Here is an 18964-nt window from a genome sequence, read left to right as displayed (position 1 = left end):
AAACTTAGCATTGCTTTTTTTTCTTACATCAGAACACACGATCATCTTTGAGAGAAGGTGCCATGACCCAGCACCCTTGGCTCTCTTCCTGACAACCTTCTCCTCACTTTTCTGATGGAAACTGCCATTTCCTTCAGCAAAGTTAAAATGCGACTATCGATTTAACCCACCACTCCTGATTTTAAAAAATTAAATTTACACATCAGAAGAGTTATCCATTAAAACAACAGAGAAATCCTAACCTTCTCTCTCAGCATGTCGATAACCTCTAACCAGTGATCAAGCCCCCTTTGCTCTTCTCAACCATAACGACATTCCAAAAGTGTGTCTGCTGTGCTGTACTGTATGCATTAAAAGCATAGCTCATCTATGCATTGGCATTTGTGCTTACACACACATGCACATGCGTATGTGGACAGAAGCAATAAGTTTAGAGTAAAATATTTAAAGACAGCTTCTCCTGGGGCTGTAGAGACAGCTCAGGGGTTAAGAGCACTGCTCTTGAAGAGGATCAGAGTTCAGTTTCCAGCACCCACATTGGGCAGCTCACAACTATCTGGAACTCCAACACAGTGGTATCCCATGATTCTGGCCTTCAGGCGTAAGCACATACCCATGCACATATTACTTAAAATAATAAAAATAAATCTTTTTTAAAAAAAGATTCTTTTCTTAACCACAGTTAGGTTCTTGAACCCTCTCCTGAGCAGCCTCTGCCGTAGTGCCCGCCCCATCTTCTTTCTGCTTGCCCAGCCTAGTTTAAGCAAGAATCCCCCTAAGTCACGTTAGCACCCTTGATTTATCTGATCACCCTGGTCTGCATTCAACAAGAATCCAGTTCAGTGGGTTTAGCAAGAATCCCTCAATCTTTGATCTTTCCTCCCAGTAATTATCCACACCTTGCCATCCACACCCCGTACTCTCATTGGCTATAAAACCACCCAGCCCCCAGTTTGACTTCAATTTCTTAGTATTTTCAGTAAGTATGAAGTAAGTGTGTGTGTGTGTGTGTGTGTGTGTGTGGTGTTTGTTTAAACAAGCTCCCAACAGATCTCCGACTCTGTAATCTTTTTCTGAAATAAAGAGTTTCGAGCTCTTGGAACATGGTTGCTGTATTCTCCACGAAGCTATGGGCAAACAACTCGAAAGAACTTCACAGCTACTTCGTCCTGGGAACGACATGCTTGGGAGTTAATGGGCAATATTACAAAACTCTTCAAGTTCGCTCCTCGGGTACGCTAGGAACAGAGTTCTGGACAGAACTGGAATGAGGAGCCCAGTCACCTTCGCGCACAGAGCATTTCTGGACGCCTTGAACGCCTGGGTGGAGAGGCCACCGGTGTTCCTCCGAGTTAAAGCCCACCTCGTCGGCCACAGGGCAGCCAGCCACTGGGCTAACTCGGCTCGAAGCACCGACGTCGCCGGAAGCGCCGCCGAGGCCTGCTGACGTCAGCCGCTGATAGCCCGCCCCTAACACCCTGGGCTCCGCCCACCCCCCTCCCACCACGTGTCCTCGCTCCCTCCCGAGGGGCCGCGCTGGGGCGGCGGGAGCGGCGGAGCCGATGGCGCGGTGAATGCCGGGTCACAACCCTCGTCGCCGCTTGCGGCGACGCCACCCGCTCGGCCGGGGTGAGTGCGCGCGGGGCCTGGGCGGCTCGTCCTCGAGGCCGGCGGGGTAGGCTGGGCGGCGGCGGGGCGGGGATCGCCCGTGGCAGTGTCGCCGCCACCGCCTTTGTTGCGGGCCGGCCCGGGAGGTGGGCGGCGTGGACTGTCGCCGCCCTGCAGGTGGAGGGAGGACCTTAGCGGTGGGCGGGGGTGACGGGAAAGGGCAGGGCAAGATGGCTGGAGCGAGCAGGGGCAGCGGGCACTTTCGCCCGACCCCTCCCACCTCCCGCCCCGTTGCCGGGCGCAGGCCGCGGCTCCCGGGACCTCACGAGTATTCCTACCTCCCCATGCCGCCACCCACTCCAGAAACATTGAAGAAGCTGACTCCGAACTCTGGGAAGATCTTTGCTCGGGAAGTCCCGGAAAATGGAGCTCACAGGATGCACTCTCACTACACACCCAGCAGCTGCCCTCAGCCTTTTACGGGGAACCTCTTTGTACCAGCCTGAGGAGGCTTCGAATAGAGAGAATTTGCAACCCAGAGGCGAGGAGAAGTCCTGCCAGGTTTGGGTTGGCCTTCGCCACCCGGGCACGCCCCTCTCTGTATCACGGACTTGGCTTTGGGAGGTCCTTTGAGGCAGAAAGACTTAAGTTTCTGAAGTGGCTTGTGGACAGCGCCTATGAATCTGGAAAATCCAGGTGATAAGTATTTTGGGCAAACTATTCAAATTTCCTATCTAGGCTCAGATACTTTTGACACGGTAACAAATCAGCACCACTCTCCTCTAGTCCTGATTCCGTGTTCTGGTGGTACTAGCACTGGAAGCTTCTGCCTGTCAGTGCACTGTTTTGAAATCTCTTCCTGGAATGCACCCCCACTGTTCCAAGTTCTGCCCTTCTGCACAGAGGCTCTATGAAAACTACTCTGGTCTCTACCACAGGAGGCTTTTTAAATATTTGAAGTTAGCCAGATACATTATCTGCCCACAGCCTCTCCAATAATTAAATAAGCTACCTTTCCGAATCCCTTCCTTCCAGCGGGAAGCAGACAGTGCTTTGACCTAAACAGGTTTGTGTGTGTGTGTGAGACACCCTCTCACAGACCGTGAGTTCACACTGACATCTGGTTTGTCTGCTAACTCTTGAATGCAGAAATGGAGTCCCGAGCCTACCCTCTAAATTTGACCCTGAAAGAAGAGCAAAAAGAAGATGAGGTTGAGATCCAGGAATTGGAGGATGGTCCCGTAGAGATGCAGAAAGTGCAAATCTGCTCGGAAGGCACGTGGGTAAGTAAGGTGTGGGGATCCAGCCTGAGAGCTGGACTTGCTTTGGGTCTTCCTCCTAGAGCAGACATGGGAAGTAAAAATAGCCCAGTCTCCTGTGTTTGCATTCCTGAGAAAACAGCCTTGTGGTTTCAGAAGGCAAATAGTGGAGGAGGTGGTGAGGGGACAAGGCTGCAAGGAAGTCTCAGAAACTGAGACCTTGTCTTCTTGCACTCAGCCACCCATTTCCCCCGTGCCTGACAACAGCACCATACATGTTGTAGGCACTAAATACATGTTAGGCTTGGGTCACAGAGCTGACATGGGAGTTGTCACCCATAGCTATGTCTCCTAGGTGTGTGTGGAAACGCCAGGCTCCAAGGAAGAGACAGGTACAAGTGCAACAGTATTTAATACATGCATTTGTTTACAGTGGTTACTAGAGTCATGGAAATTGAATATGAACAATAAATTGGCATTGCTTACTTTACCGTTGTATATAAACATTTTCAGTACATCATATCCTTGGTGCCTGTGAGAGGGAAGCCCTTCATCATAGAACTCAGAGCAGCGGGCAAAGAACTAGAAAGACCCTTCTTCCACATTGTCTAGTCCACCCCTCCTACAGACGGGAATTTCGAGTATCTAAAGGTTACCTGCTTTACTGTGGAAATCCTTGACTTCCTGAGCTACAGCCCAGCCAGTGGAGCGCCTTTCTGTGTTCTGTCTCATTATAAACTAGTGGCTTTATAATAATTGCCAGACTCTGGGCTCACTGGCCTGGGGCTGTTGTATTTATCCATTCATGTTCTCTATCCACTATGTCCTCCTCTGTTCTGACTCAGGCAGGAGTCAGTCCTGCCTAGCTTGAAGGAAGACCTCAAAGCAGAAGCAGCCCTGGATTCTGAGGCTAAATTGAGCCACCCAGTATATCTAAATGGGCTGGAGAAGTAGACATCTCGATTGTGGTGAGCAAATGAGAAAAGCCAAGGGAAGAAACAAGCAGAGTGGCTGGATGAGGGAGTCTGGCAGCCTGAGGGGAAGGCGTGAGATTTGGGCATTGGTAACCTCCGGGAAGTCTACCATGCATCTACAGTGCACACAGGATTAAGGCAAGATCCCTGCCTTCATGGCATCCTGTCTCATGAGGGGACTCATGACTTCAAGACAGCAAAAGAAGCCTAAAGGACAGCGGAGGTCAGCTCAGGATATTCTCACAGGCAGAAGTGGGGATGGCTCATTCAGGCCTGACAGTGTACTTCTTGGAGAAGTCTTGAGCACTGGAGTTGTGCCTCTCCCCACTCCGTGATGTTTAGAAGTGTAGAGAGACAACCGTTTTAGTTCTTGTGACCCGAGGTGGAAGTGGAGGTGTGAGGGCCTCCTGGCATCTGCAGTTTCAGCCAAGGATCTCCCTGTTCGGCTACAGTGCAGATGAAGGTGCCCTGCATGTATAACAAGGAATCGAGTTGTCTGAAATGTCAATAGCACGTGCTTCAGACCTAGATCTTCTAGCACATTGAATTAAGGGAAGGAAAATACGTGTTTTAAATGCATGTTTTGATGATAAGTAGATGGTTAATAAGACATCTCACACATACACTGTGGTCTATACTAGAGGTGGAGTAGAAATAGTTTCAAATAGAAAGAAACAATATACTTTGGATCTGGCCTTATAATGAGTGGGAGGAGCAAAGGGGAAGGAGAGTTTGCCCGCCAGACAGGAGAACAGCATGGTCAGAGGCGTGGCAAAGGGAGGCTGTGGGTGGAGTTAAGAACTGCTCCTGAAGCTAGAACCCTCATCATGGAACAGGCAATGGAGAAAGCTAGACCAGGGCACATGGTGTGCTACACCCGGCAGTTAGAGCTGGCCTGAGTAACCTTAAGGAATAAGCCTTAAACCCTTCAGTCTGTATGAAAGGCCTCTGTAGGGCAGAGCTTGGAAAGGCTACTTGCTACAGTAGCCTTGATAAGGCCCATGTGGCCTGTTGAGACAGCAGTGGCTTTAGACTCAGACTAGCTCCTTGGCCTCTCTTTCCTTAACTGTAAAAGTTCAATAGCAAGCCCATATCCAGAGCTTATTTAAATATTTCAAAGAGATAAAATGTTTATGTGAATGGAAATAGCCTACACTACCTGGCCTAGCAGAGACTCCAGTGGTGCGGTGGTTCCAACTGCCCTCAGAGGCCTCCTGTTAGTAAACCTGTGCGGTTCTTCTTCACAGACACCATGCGAGCAAGTATTGGAGTGCCAGCCTCCTGGGAGGGAGAGTGAACACCTCTCTGATAAGTCCCTAATCCTGTGAGGGAGGAAGGACAGGAAGGGCAGGTTCTTACCTGAAGCTTGAACTGCAGACTGCCTGGCCTCTCAATTTTTTCCTAGAGCCAGCCTTGTTTACTTCTGCCGAGTTTGACCAAGTAAAAGGCTTCTTTGCAGCATAAAAGGCTTGCCTAGTAGGACCCAGAGTCTTGCCCCATCTTCACAGGGCTCTGGGGAAGCTTCCTACTTCTCTGGACAGTGCCTTAGGTACTTGTCATGAACTTGTTGATCCACTAGCCATATGATAATTAGGAGAGGAGTCCCCACATCAGCTCTTGACAGTCACCGATCTGCCAGGTCTAAAATGTGTTACCTGCTCTGTAGGGGTTGGTATAACCAGGCCAGCATTCTTATCAGCAAACAGAAGGGGCCTATAAATAGTTATGGCCTAGATCTGGAACTTGTAAGGGAGTAAAAAGGTCAGGAGAGAGTTGTTTAAAATCTTAGGTAATAGGAATAGAGTAGGCGGGGAATTCTCTGAGCTGCCTGGCTTCTAGATTGCAGAATAAGTCAGGAAAGCCTAGGGGCCACGCCATTTTTACCTCCAAATTACTGTTCCACATGTAAAGACTTTTTTTGTCCATTCTTACTCAGGAGAGTTGACTTGGTTTCTTGACAAATAAAACTTTTAATTCTTTGAAACTGTTCCAAGTATAACAGGAAAAGAGAAATCCAGAGGTAATAATATGTCACTCATTCTGTAATAAATGATTTGCACCTACTAGCTATTACATTAGTTCTCACCCTGGGAGTCATAACCCCTTTGTGAGTTGAATGACCCTTTCACGGGGGTCACAGATCAGATCCTGCATATCAGATATTTATAATACAGTTCATTAACAGAAGCAAAACTATAGTTATGACGTAGCAATGAAAGATGTTATGGTTGGGGGTCACCACAACATGAGGACCATATTAAAAGGTCGCAGTGTTAGAAGGTTGAGAACCACTGAGTTATAGGAAGCATTCTAGGTTTACAGAAACAAACTGAGTACAAGCTGTTTTCAGCAAAGTCAGATTTAAATGAAGAGCAGAGAAGTCAAACAAAATGTCCGGTGTGACAAAGTGCTGAGCTCAGGACGCCATGGTGCTGTGCTGGTGTGCTCATGGCCCGCAGAGTAGGATAGTCTGGGTTAGGGCTTGAAGATAGGTGGGTGCAAAAGAAGAGGACCTCGTGGGCCAAGGGGCCAAGTGAGCAAAGGTGTGCAAGCATCAGGTGAGAAGCTAATACAGCTGCAGCAGAAAGATGGCGAGTCACTCAGGGTAGACGTTCTCCCTCTAGTGAGAGCCTTGGGCTCATGTGCGTGCTGTCTCAACCTTGTCACTTACTGGCTTTGTGTGTCCTTTGCCTAAAAATAAGACTCCTTGGAGTCCATGCTCCCAACACTTGCTAAACTGGAATGTCTTTGCTCTTCTGTGAGATTACTGAGGGAAACTAGCAGCAGTTATAGGGCCTTTCCCAGCTCATGCTCCCTATATAGAAGAGAGTACTTACTACTTACTATAGTAAGTTGATAAGGAAGGCCAGGGTGTGAGTGAGTGACAGCTTGACTGTTGGAGAGGCTGTAGGCCATACATACATAGACTTTCTAAGCTACGGAGAGACAACAGCTTTGAGGATAAAGGGAAAATGCAAAGTGGAAAGCCTGACACAGGTTTATTTATCAGTGGTTTCTTCCCACTAAGTGTGAGCTTTGAAATAGAATTTTTAATGACCACAAAGGAACATGCAGTAGAAAGAAAAGCAAATCACTTGGAAGAACAAAAGATTTTGGTGGCTGTCCATCCTTAGCTAGGAAGGTACGCCCTCCTTTGTTACCCAGAAAAGGAAGAGGAAAGATGGGCAAATGGGAGAGGAGAGGGAGTCTCCTCTTGGCATGAAAGCCTACCATATTGCCGGGATCTCAATCCAGGAGTGAAGCTTGAATTGGGCTTCTCTACTTCTCAGGCTCCTGTAGACTGGAAGAGAAGCTAGGTGCCTTCTCTTGCAGCTCACCTCAGAACAGCCTTGGCCTTGAGTCAACAGTAGGAAAGGTTGACTCACTGAGAGGAGGTCTTCGTGACCCACAAAGATGCCTTGGAAAGCAATAATCCTATTCAGCTTGAAATGCAGCCCCACCCTCTGGGCTGAGGACCTCTGGCTGGGAGATAGGGAGGTGTAGAAGATAAGGTAGACATCTTTGTGGGGATGTGGATGGCTTTGGAATCCCAGGAGAACTTTGAACAGATTTCATGCACTACCTGAGGAGATGATGCCAGGTCCCTCAATGTGATGGTGGCAGCTGTTATAGTGGTGGGGCACAAGAGGGCTCTTGTCTCCAAAAGCAATGAGACTATAGAGAGATGGCTCCCCCTGGGTGAGAGCCCTGAGGTGACCTGTGAGGATGAAGGCCGTGTGCATGTACATACCGGTCATTCAGAAAGCACTGTTCATGTTCCAGGTACCAGCCCTATTTGATGAGGTGGCCATATATTTTTCGGATGAGGAGTGGGAAGTTCTGACAGAGCAACAAAAAGCCCTCTACCGGGAAGTCATGAGGATGAATTATGAGACTGTCCTGTCCCTGGGTAATGCTTTGTTCTCCTTTGTCTCTTGGACTCTCTGGACCCAGAGAACTTTATTAGTGTCTCTGTCTTCTATGCTGTATCCAACCTCCTCCTCTGAGTGGAACTCCCCTCTTGTGTCTATGCCAACTTAATTTCCTGGTTTTGATTTGGATATGACATACAGATTACATACCTCTGTTTAGAAACTCATGTTACCTCTTATCTTAGAGCAGTCCTCATTTGGCCCAAGTATTCCTACTCCTAGAAAGGAAGAAATGTCACCACGGATCGATCTAAAGCCTGTCTTCGGTTGATTCTTTTTTTTTTTTTTCCGGAGCTGGGGACCGAACCCAGGGCCTTGCGTTTGCTAGGCAAGCGCTCTACCACTGAGCTAAATCCCCAGCCCCTCTTCTGTTGATTCTTGAAAGGAAGACTTTGCTGTCTTATCTGTTGCATGTAATTTTAAAATCATGCTATCTCCTTGCCCGGTGCCTTCGCCCTCGCTATGACCTCTCCAGGTTCCCCTAGTTCCAACTCGATTATGACCATCCCCCAACTCCAATCCCGAAGAATCCAGGAGCTGCTGTCCACACTCCTGCAGCCCCTCACGGCTAGCTTCACCCAGCTTTCAATACCACCCTGGCTTCCCACTTTCTCCTCCTGCCCGCCTTAGCGCTGCAGATGGAAAACACTAGACAGTTTTATTATTTTAAAACTAGCCAGATAACCCAGTGGCTGGGCGAAGAATTTCCTGCCCTAATCTTAGCAACCAGCCCCCTCCATCCTCCTTGGCCTCCGCCCAGAGCAGAGGCTTCACATTCTAGGTGCCCTGCATTCTGCAGCTTCCTACCATCGCCACTCTGGCCCAAATCCTCTCTCTCTGTGTCCCCATCTTTTCCTCCTGCAACCCAGATGTCCCACCTTTTTGTCTTCGCCCAGCAATTACAATTGGCTTCTGCCTTTTTTATTGACACAATCAAGATCCAATTAGGGTAAGACCTCCCCTACACTTATCAGCTTCAGACCCTTAGGGATGTAACCCTGACAGTACACACACACGCGCGCACACACACACACACACATGCACCACCCCTCTTCTACTTGGAAGACTTTCCCAGTTTTGCTCAGTTGGGTTCCAGAGTGATTGCTTCAATGGCATATTTTGCTGTTGCTAGTACAGCTCCCATTCAGAGGACCAGAAAGCCAAGGATTTTGCTTTCCATCCTTTATGTGTCATCTCACCAAGCTCTGTCCTCATCTTCTACAGTGGGAGCTGGGGGTGGTAGGAGGGTGCATAGTACTTCCTTTGGCATTGTGCCAGGCTGGTAATAAATACACAGCTGTTTCCCTACTTTATTTCTTATGAACAGAATTCCCATTCCCCAAGCCAGATATGATCAATCGGTTGGAAAGGGAAGAGGAGTGTCCTGAATCTGATGAGTGGCGGCTCCAGGGAGTAACCTTTGCAGGTACTGAGTGAACCAGTTGAGCATCTACCCAAGGGGAACAAGAAGCTGGGTTTGCAGTTTCCATGTGTAGTGTGTAGGGTATTTAGGGGTGAGGCACAAAGATATGTGTAGGCTTTGGAATGTAAAGCTTCCCCTTTTAGTATTGTGTGCATTTAGGCTACCTCTTTCTCCTGGGCCTCCATTTCTTCCTTACTGGTTCATGTGTAGCCTGGTGTGTGGGTAAAGCAGTCTGGGGTTGATACAGCACCTGTATGAGCACAGCACTTGGGCAGCATGCCGTATGCCTCTGCGCAGACCTAGTGAGAGGAAGGACAGCACATTGGTAGGTTTCTCCACTCTAGGCTTCCTGTTCCTTAATGGGTAGGGAAGGCAGTAACAGCCATAGTACATCTGAGCAGTTATTTCTAAGTAGTACCAAATTTATCAAAAGAATTTAGAAAAAGACATTGAGTCCCAACACTTGAGAGGTAGAGGCATGCAGATTTGAAGTTCAAGGTTGTTCTTGGCCAGCCTGAGCTACGTGAGACCATCTCAGAAAAAGAGAAAAGTATGTGTGTACATGTACCCATCACACACACACGTATACAGAGGTATGTGTAACACAGCCTTGAAACTACCAGCATATTTGCTATTCTCCTAGTTGAGTTTAAAATGCTGTATTTCACTGAGTCTACTACATGCTTTCCTTTGCATTTTACCTTGGAAGTGAGAATGCCTCTTAAACAAAGGACATGTGATAGCTGTTCTTTTTTCTTTTTTTTTTTTTCTTTTTTTTTTCTTTTTTTTTTTTTTTTCAGACCTGGGGACCGAACCCAGGGCCTTGCGCTTGCTAGGCAAGTGCTCTACCACTGAGCTAAATCCCCAACCCCGATAGCTGTTCTTTTAACAGTGGGTTTTATAGCCAATGGCCTTTAAGTTTTCGAGATACAGTAAACCATGCTTCCTGTGACCACATTCCAAACAGAAATACAGGGGAAGCAGTTCACGTTCGCTGTTCAGGAACCAGGTGTCTGCTGTGTAAAAGGCTTCAAAGGCTCCATTCTGCTTACAGGTTTTGTTGTAGGTTTGGGCTTTTTTGGTTTTTTTTTTTGTTTGTTTTGTTTGTTTGTTTGGGTTGTGGGATTTTTGTTGTTGTTGTTTTAAGGGCTGTGGCTCAGCCAGCCCGTGGCACACCCAGATTTCTGTAGTATTAGGTAGTGGCTTCCTGTCCACATAAACACTGAATGGTGGTGTGACAGTGGAGATCGAACCTTGGGCCATGTACATGCCAAGCAAGCTCTAGCCCAGCTGCCCTTTCTATGTTCTATTTTGAGACAGAGTCTCACTGAATTGCCTAGTATAGCAACATTGAATTTGTCATCCTCCTGCCTCTGCCTCCCAAGTAGCTGGGATCACAGGTCTACATCACCAGGCTCACCCACAAGCACTGCTTTCATCCAAACATGGCCCCAGGAATAAGTGCTTCAGGCTTAGTACCTGTGTTCAGAGCACACTGAAAGTTCTCTGTCACTTATTAACTTGGCGACCTTGCATATATTCCATAACACCTATGGCCTCTTTGCTTATATCTCAAAGGACTTCTGTTACACAGGGCTGTGGAAATGAGACTTGGTACTCGGTATGAATGGGACTTAGATAAGGACTTAGGCTGGTTATTTGTTAAACTTGTGGTTTACTTTTGATGAGCTCCAGATCAAAAATTAAAACTATGACCTTCCCCCAGTCTATGAATAGACCATTTTACATACTGGCATTATTTTTGCCCCTCCTTGTCTTCTAGAAAATGAAGAATCTGATTTTAGGACTCCAGATTGGGCCAACCCGATGAATGCCACCTCCCATTTTCCTCAACCTCAGCACTTCAACAGCTTTGGGCTGCGTCTGCCGCAGGACATCACTGAACTGCCTGAGTGGAGTGAGGGGTACCCCTTCTATATGGCCATGGGCTTCCCTGGGTATGACCTCTCAGCTGACGACTTGGCGAGCAAGTTTCAGTTCAGTCGCGGCATGCGCCGCAGTTACGATGCGGGGTTCAAGCTGATGGTGGTGGAGCACGCTGAGAGTACCAACAACTGTCAGGCTGCCAAGCAGTTCGGGGTGTTGGAAAAGAATGTCCGAGACTGGCGCAAAGTGAAGCCACAGCTCCAAAACGCCCATGCCATGCGGCGGGCATTCCGAGGCCCCAAGAATGGAAGATTTGCTCTGGTAGACCAGCGGGTGGCTGAGTATGTCAGATACATGCAGGCCAAAGGGGACCCCATCACCAGGGAGGCAATGCAGTTGAAAGCTCTTGAAATCGCCCAGGAAATGAACATTCCAGAGAAAGGGTTCAAGGCAAGTCTGGGCTGGTGTCGGAGGATGATGAGAAGGTATGACCTATCCCTGAGGCATAAAGTGCCAGTTCCTCAGCACCTGGCCGAGGACCTGACTGAGAAGCTCGTCACTTACCAGCAGAGTGTGCTTGCTCTGCGCCGGACACACGACTATGAGGTGGCACAGATGGGCAATGCAGATGAAACACCCATCTGCTTAGAAGTGCCCTCTAGAGTGACTGTTGACAACCAGGGTGAAAAGCCCATCCTGGTCAAGACACCAGGCAGGGAGAAACTGAGGATCACAGCCATGCTGGGGGTCTTGGCTGATGGGAGGAAGTTACCACCATACATCATCTTGAGGGGGACATATATCCCCCCTGGGAAGTTTCCCAGTGGCATGGAAATCCGCTGCCACCGCTATGGATGGATGACTGAGGACTTGATGCAAGACTGGTTGGAAGTTGTGTGGAGACGGAGAACTGGAGCTGTACCCAAACAACGAGGGATGCTGATCCTGAATGGCTTCCGGTGCCATGCCACCGACTCTGTGAAGACTTCCATGGAGAGTATGAACACAGACATGGTGATTATCCCGGGGGGCCTGACCTCCCAGCTGCAGGTGCTGGATGTGGTTGTCTACAAGCCACTGAATGACAGTGTTCGGGCCCAGTATTCCAACTGGCTTCTGGCTGGGAACCTGGCACTGAGCCCCACTGGAAATGCTAAGAAGCCACCGCTGGGCCTCTTCCTGGAGTGGATCATGGTTGCGTGGAATAGTATCTCAAGTGAATCAATTGTCCAGGGGTTCAGAAAGTGCCACATCTCTAGCAACTTAGAGGAAGAAGGTGATGTCCTCTGGGAAATCGAGGGCGAGTTGCCCAAAGAACGTGGTCATGAAGGTGTGGCTGAGGATGACTGAGAGGATTCAGGTAACTGGTCTGGAATAGATCCTCCGCCATCACTGCTGCCCCTGGTCGTAGCTAGCACTTACCTTTTGTCTGGCCCTTAGTTTTCTCTTTTCGAGTTCTCTTGAAATAGCCTGCCATGCAGCAGGTCCTAGCACTTTCATTGTCAGAAACTGATTTAGATTGGGTTCTGTGGCCTGGATCCAGGAGTGCTTTTATAATGGGTAACATGAACAAGGAACTGTCACAACACTTCACATGAGAGCAGTCCCACTGCAAAGTTACTTGGGCCTCTAGACACAGTCTGACATTGTTTACTTCACAAAAAGGTTGTCTAAAGAGACAACTTTCTTTTAAAATGCTGAACATTTAGGGCTGGGCTGTCTGCTTGAATTACTTAACAAAGTTGCACTGCCTTTCACTGATCTGCAGGACCACCGCCCAGGGAGAGAACAAAGTCTGCCTTCAGTTTGGTAACCTCTGGTCCTCAGCTCTGTGTCCTAGGGAGGTTATTATCATCTCCATGTCCACTAGGGAGATGACAATATGTATTGTTTGCTTTTGTCTAGGGAATATTGAGAGTTTAAAAATATCATCTTGCTTTCATAGAACTTCAGTTATGGGGTGAGCCGTTAGAGGCAATTCCTGTTGTCAGCAGGAATCTGAAAGATGATGTTTTTAAACTGAATCTTTGAAGAGCTGCAGAGCTGGCCTAGCAGTTAAGAGCATAACTGTTCCTGCACAGTTCGGTTCCCAGCACCCACATCCTACAGCTCATAACACCTGCAACTTGAGTTTGAGTCCAGTGACCTCTTTTAGCCTCCCTTTGACACCTGCAGTCACATGCACACTTTCACACACAGAAACGCTGTATTTGTGTGACTAAAAACAGCCTTGGGCTAGAGAGATGGCTCAGCAGTTAGGGATGCTTACCATTCATCCTTGCAGAGGACTGCATTTAGTTTCCAGCACCTGTATAACAGCTCACAACCAGCTGTAACTCCAGTTCCAGGGCATCCAATGCCCTCTTCTAGCCTCTGTGCTCCTGCATATATATGGTGCAGACTCACACATAGACACATAAAATTAACCTAGCAAAGGCCCACAGCCCCTATACACACACTTTGAGCAAACAGGAGAAGGACCAGAGCCAGAGTAAGGGACACATAGAAAGCAGACAACTCGCCCCTTTCCCATTTTCCTTTTCAATCTACCTACATACTTTGAAAAGGAAAATGGCCAGCTCTTTAATAGAAAACCTAAAATTAGCATACCTTTCCTTTAAAAACGACTATTAGTTTACATTTTACTTGTCTCCCTCAACCCCACCACGCAAGTGAAAGCTAATAGAAGTCTTTGCCCCGTGAGCTGTATACGCACAGGCTCCTTAGTGGCACACACCCCCTTCCTGTCCTCATACCCTACACACTCTTTATAAAGCCCATGGATTCAGGCTCCCTCCTTTGCTGCTGACCACTCTGCTGCCCCATTGGACAGCAGACTTTGAGTTGCAGTTGTTTTAGCCTTTCACATTCTTGCTTTCACCCTGTTAGAAAACACTTTCAATTTTCTAAGCAATTTACCACTCCAGGAACCTAGTCAAAGACTGCCAGAAAAGGAAAGGGCAGAAGACCATGCCAAGCCACAGCTGTGCACCCAGGGACATTCCACATCAGCTTGAGCTTCTGCTCCTCCAGATGCTACCATCTCTGTACAGCTGCTGGGGGAGGTAACGGAAACAGACATGAAGAGATTCAGAAGACACAAGCATTAAACCACCTCCTGCTGTGGAATAGAACACTATTTTGTTAAAAGACATCCAAAAGTCTGAACTGATGTCTACTTAGGTTCTCTCCGTTTTCCAGCAAATGGAACTGTGATTGAAACAGTTGGGAGAAAAAGGAAAACTTGTAAGATGGCTGCAGAGAGACCAAAATGGGCAGTGAGGCTCTCTGAGCATCCTTAGTCTGGAGAGCATGAACATCCCATCAAGACAGTCCTATCTACTATACCCTGTCAGATGTCAGCCAAGTCTAGGACCCTTATGTTCAGCAACAAGATTAGAAAAGAAACTTGGTGCCCCATTTCTTCTCTCAGAGCTGTCTCGATCTGCTCAGTCTAGAAGCCTATAAACCCAAATGAGCAAAGGTGTTTTCTGGAGAACACCTCTACAGCACCAAGATGTAATGTCACCACAGCTCTCATGTCCTTACTGTGGGAAAAAAACCTCAAGTGTGCGTGTGTGTGTATGTGTGTACACCTCCATAGGTGCTTCAGTAGAAGCTGTTTCCACACAGGTCAAGACTAAAGGAAAGCTTTTGTAGAAACATGTCACACATGTACTCCTGTTACATGTCTACTCACTGAGGGAATGAGATGTTAATGAGCAGGGGTGGGGGTCTGGAGAGATGGCTCAGCGGTTAAGAGCACTGACTGTTCTTCCAGAGGGCCTGAGTTCAATTCTCAGCAACCACATGGTGGCTCACAACCATCTGTAATGGGATCCGATGCCCTCTTCTGGTGTGTCTGAAGACAGTGACAGTGTACTCATTTAAATAAAATCTTTAAAAAGCAACAAACAAAAAAACCAGTAGGACACTGGCTTGGTGCAGAAGATGGCTTTTCTGTAGGTAAACTAGGTTAGGGTGCAAGATAAAGACTTTAAAATAAACGATGCTCTTACAGTCACCTTTCCAATCTGGTTGGCAGCTAGACCTTTCTAGTGTCTTACATGATGACCTGTCACCTTTAATGAGGCAGCCCATGGTGCACAAGCCTTTGCTTTTCAGGCTGCCTGCAGGAGTCGACATTCCTGTCTACCCAGAACAAGGCCCACTGACTTGGAAAAAGGCAATGGGAGGAACTGGGCCTTAAGTCACAGCTGCTTTTAGACTCCAACCATACAAGAATAGGAGTCACTGACGACTTCTGCAATGGTAATTTGCATTCTCATTTAAGTCAACTGCTAAGAAAAACATTCCTTCAACACTATGCTACAAAACTCCCACCAGAACCTCATAGGCAAAGCCATTGCTAGATCCTTCATTCCAAGTTCTCAGTCTAGCCAGCAGGTTGCTGAGATCACATTTCCTTCCTCCGCTCTGCTCCTGTGGATACTGTACATTGTTCTCGGCATCTTCCCCAGTTTCTACTCAGGTATTCATGCTCCTGTCTGTCCTTAACTCTTCTCATGTTTAACCAGTCATTAACCTGCCCAGTTTGTCAGAGTTCCAAACACATGATCAAGACTTTTAAGAACTCAAGGAACTGCTGACATTTTGTTTCCTATCAGCTTTGTCTGTACCGTCTTGTCACGCCCAGTGCCATCTAATTAAACCCTGTTCCTCTCCACGCACTCATCAGGTTTGTGTTTTATTATCTTCCTTTGACTGTCCTGTTTCTAGACTATTTTTCTTGCTTGATAAAGAATGTCATGTTTGAGTTTCCCCACAAAAGCCAGGTATCTTAAGAGTAGAAAATGGGTTTAACTCCTTTTTCATTCCATACCCTCACTCATCAGCTGAGATGCCTTTTAGGCTGCATAGCACTGGAACTTTCCTAGAGTGATGGTTCTGCTGTCTGGGTCTTCTGGGCACATTCTTCCACTGACTTAAGGTGCTCTATACCTAGCATAGCCCCAGGACAACTACTGAGCAGAACAGCTATTTCCTGAGAATTACCATAGCACACTGAGACTGGTACTCCCTACTAGACAGAAACTGATCCCAGTAATAAACTTTGATAATAAAGACAGTAGGCTCTGGTGGTTTTATTTACCTACTGGTAGTGTCAAAAGTTAAGTTTTAAGCTATTGCCTACATGTGACTCATCAATCTGGCAGCACTGCGTGACACCACTGAAGCAGTCTCCTGGCATGTACTGCAAGTGGTGCAAGCTTTGTTTTAAAGGAAGGGGACTATAGGGTTAAACTAGTTCATAAAAGTTAGAGAGGTTCAGATAGGTTTCTTCTGTAGATTGTCTTAGCAGTGTTACAGCCATGATTAAAGTTACAGAGGAGTCAATGTGCAAAGTTGATAGATGTCATTTTCATAAATTTCTCAAGTATAAGTATATTCACAGGCTTCTATTGTGTGCCGTTAAGCACAGAAGTGTTAGATGGACTTGGTAACAGTGGGGGAAACAAAGTGCTAGGGTGTTACAATGAATGGCTAAGGTATGTGCCTGGTAAAGTAAGGCAGACAGTTGGTACATAGTCACCTGTGGCTAAACACGCTACTAAAACCTAAAAACAGTCGAAACAACTTGGGAGTGAGTCACTGTAATTACAGTCTCTTAACAGCTTTCTTCAAGTGCTTTTCCTAAGTTATTTTTGACAATGTGTTTATTATTTCCTAATTGTAGGACATTGCATATAGACGCATGACCAACAGAGATAACAGATATAGAGCCAGCCTTTGGTAGAACACAAAAATTGAAATCTTTTTCAGGAACTCTTAAATATCTTAATTTCTATTATGTCCTTGCCATACTCCCAACCCCATCTGCCCACTTCAGAAAATCACTTGACACCTGGCATGGAAGACAGACCCAAGTGTAAACCTCAAAACTGGATGGATCTGGAACCCTGTGGTCTCACTGGAGAAGTCACTAAGCATAGGCCAGGGCCTAGCACAGTGAACAACTTCGAGCTTAGAACATCCTCTGCTACACCCTTTTGGAATTCTCCATTGCTGGGGACAGCCAAGACCAGCTACCACTCATAGCCGCCTCTGTGAATTCAGGAGAATACACAACACCACATCCTGGGCAGCACTGGGGCCCTTTGTGCAGCAGTGGTCTGTGCCCATCATTCCAAATCCTTTCGACCTCAAAAGGTTCTTGAGTGTCCCCCACCTGACACCCTAAAAGGTTTGCTGTTTGGGTTTTTTTATTATTTTTTTTAAGTCTTAAGCTGCATTCCTTTGAAGTTTGAGCTAAGATCTCATACGGCTGCACTTTTGCTTCTGTGGAAGAGAATATTCCTTATCTGCTTATTTGAATAAACAGAAAAGGGGTTTCTCCCAAAATGTTTATTTATTATGTTTAAAATACAAAACCAAATCCACAGATCCAGATATAGGAACACACGAAAAACATTTACATGTACCCGATGCTTAGGCCTATGAAAACCCATCTAATACATCTAACTTACTCATCAGTACTACATGAGCGAAAAGCAACGTAGCTGTAAAGCAGGTTGGTTACCAGTAACACTGTCAAAGGTAAGTCATAGTACCACCTCAAAGGGTAAAACAGACATTTTGTAGAAATAGGAAAATTAGTAAGATTTCATGAAAACATTCTATAGGATTAACAAGCTTGTCAGCCTTTGGACATACTAATGCCAAAACAATGGAATTATAGAAAACCCTGTAAGGATAACTACATTCTAAGAATTGGACTCGAGTAGTAAATGCAAAGAAGAACCACGCATCTAATCCTGCTCCCTGGAGTGAACACGGGAGCGTTTCCATCTGCTCACCAGTCACTAAGATCCTGATGAACACCAGGCTATTCCACCAATATGCAGAGTACAGCTCTTCAAGAACAGCAGATTTTATGCTGCCAGATACAGAACATACATCACTGAACACACAGTAGTCCTGCTAATCATGGGACTGAACTACAACAGCATCTTTATTCTACAACATCACTGATCTGACTGACAGACCAGAGACACCCCAGGTGTCTTAATATCCCTATCAGACACAGAACAATGACTGCTCCATATGCTGGGGACAGATACACTGGTCATCAGACATAGTAATGGCTTCACAGTAGCAACACAAAATGCACTCAAATGTCACATTTCCATAGGAAAGGTTATACATACACTATACACTTCAATTTTGAAATGTGGACTCAAAAGCATTCAATGTTCAGCAACCAATTAATTTATGATGGTCCCAAATCTTCAAATCCTAATTTAGCAGAGCAAAAGTCCTTCTTTGGCTGCCAAGCGCTGGCGGTGGACTTTGTCTTGCTGTAGCTCTTCATGATTGGGGTGCCAGAGTTTCATGATGATCCTTTCAATGTTAAGGGCATACACAGTATGTGTAGGAATGACTTCCCTGTGCACCTGTGATTTTAAAGTTACATGTTTTCTGTTATGCTTCAGTAGACTTATTTTCCAGCATTCAAAAATAAAACCTGTATTTTTTTTTTAAATCCTCATGACTTAGATACCCTATGAATTTCAAATCAGAACCTAGTGAATCCCAAGTCAGATAATAAGAAAACTAAATGGTTCTGTGGGCCAGTCAGCAGCTAAGATAACTGCCATGTAAGCCTTATTCCATGAGTTCAATCCCTGGAACTCAGGTGAAGTAAAGGTGGAAGGGAAGAAAGAATGAGCCCACAAAGTCCTTCTCTGACCACATGCAAGCCATGGCACACTGCACCCACTGCGAACACACAATAACTACTTACATTTTAAAAATTAAAAACAAAAGCCGAAGATAAGGAACTTGGGGATTACTAAGGGTGGAATTTTTGTTTTAATGAGGTAGAGGACGAGAGATAAAGTAAGAGGAGCTACAGGGTTT

At 46.6% G+C, this 18964-nt stretch overlaps 2 protein-coding genes and 1 long non-coding RNA gene across 12 annotated transcripts in view; 1 reads left to right on the top strand and 2 right to left on the bottom strand.

The window, feature by feature from the left end:
- Window positions 1-2079, bottom strand: part of LOC120096308 (uncharacterized) — a 31201-nt gene extending 29122 nt beyond the window's left edge. For 2 of the 6 annotated variants that reach the window (XR_005492617.2, XR_005492615.2), the window contains exon 1: window positions 1947-2079. This is a non-coding gene — a long non-coding RNA (uncharacterized LOC120096308). Of the gene's footprint in view, window positions 1-1284; window positions 1447-1946 lie in introns of those variants that run through there. The other 4 variants (XR_010057092.1, XR_005492618.2, XR_005492614.2 and 1 more) reach the window with 4 other exon arrangements.
- Window positions 1530-17446, top strand: Pogk (pogo transposable element derived with KRAB domain). Of its 4 annotated transcripts, none has more exons than NM_001107194.2 (5): window positions 1530-1629; window positions 2758-2891; window positions 7625-7751; window positions 9101-9199; window positions 10980-17446. In NM_001107194.2, the coding sequence occupies exons 1-5, from the start codon at window positions 1575-1577 to the stop codon at window positions 12431-12433; spliced, it is 1869 nt and encodes a 622-aa protein (NP_001100664.2). In that variant the 5' UTR covers window positions 1530-1574; the 3' UTR covers window positions 12434-17446. The 4 variants fall into 4 exon arrangements, with proteins under 4 accessions (NP_001100664.2, XP_017454316.1, XP_017454317.1 ...); XM_017598827.3 differs by lacking the exon at window positions 1530-1629 and adding an exon at window positions 1829-2304 and having other exon boundaries at window positions 10980-16172; XM_017598828.3 differs by lacking the exon at window positions 1530-1629 and adding an exon at window positions 1926-2169 and having other exon boundaries at window positions 10980-16172.
- Window positions 17435-18964, bottom strand: part of Tada1 (transcriptional adaptor 1) — a 14551-nt gene continuing 13021 nt past the window's right edge. Inside the window, exon 6 of one of the 2 annotated variants that reach the window (XM_039090914.2) lies at window positions 17435-18498. In XM_039090914.2, the coding sequence (XP_038946842.1) occupies window positions 18346-18498 (153 nt within the window). In that variant the 3' untranslated portion in view covers window positions 17435-18345. The remainder of the gene's footprint in view (window positions 18499-18964) is intronic. The other variant, NM_001037980.2, reaches the window with a different exon arrangement.

Source organism: Rattus norvegicus, chromosome 13 (genome assembly GCF_036323735.1).
Source record: "Rattus norvegicus strain BN/NHsdMcwi chromosome 13, GRCr8, whole genome shotgun sequence".
NCBI lineage: Eukaryota > Metazoa > Chordata > Mammalia > Rodentia > Muridae > Rattus > Rattus norvegicus.
Note: the sequence above shows the minus strand (reverse complement) of the source record. Positions and strands in the feature narration are given on the sequence as shown.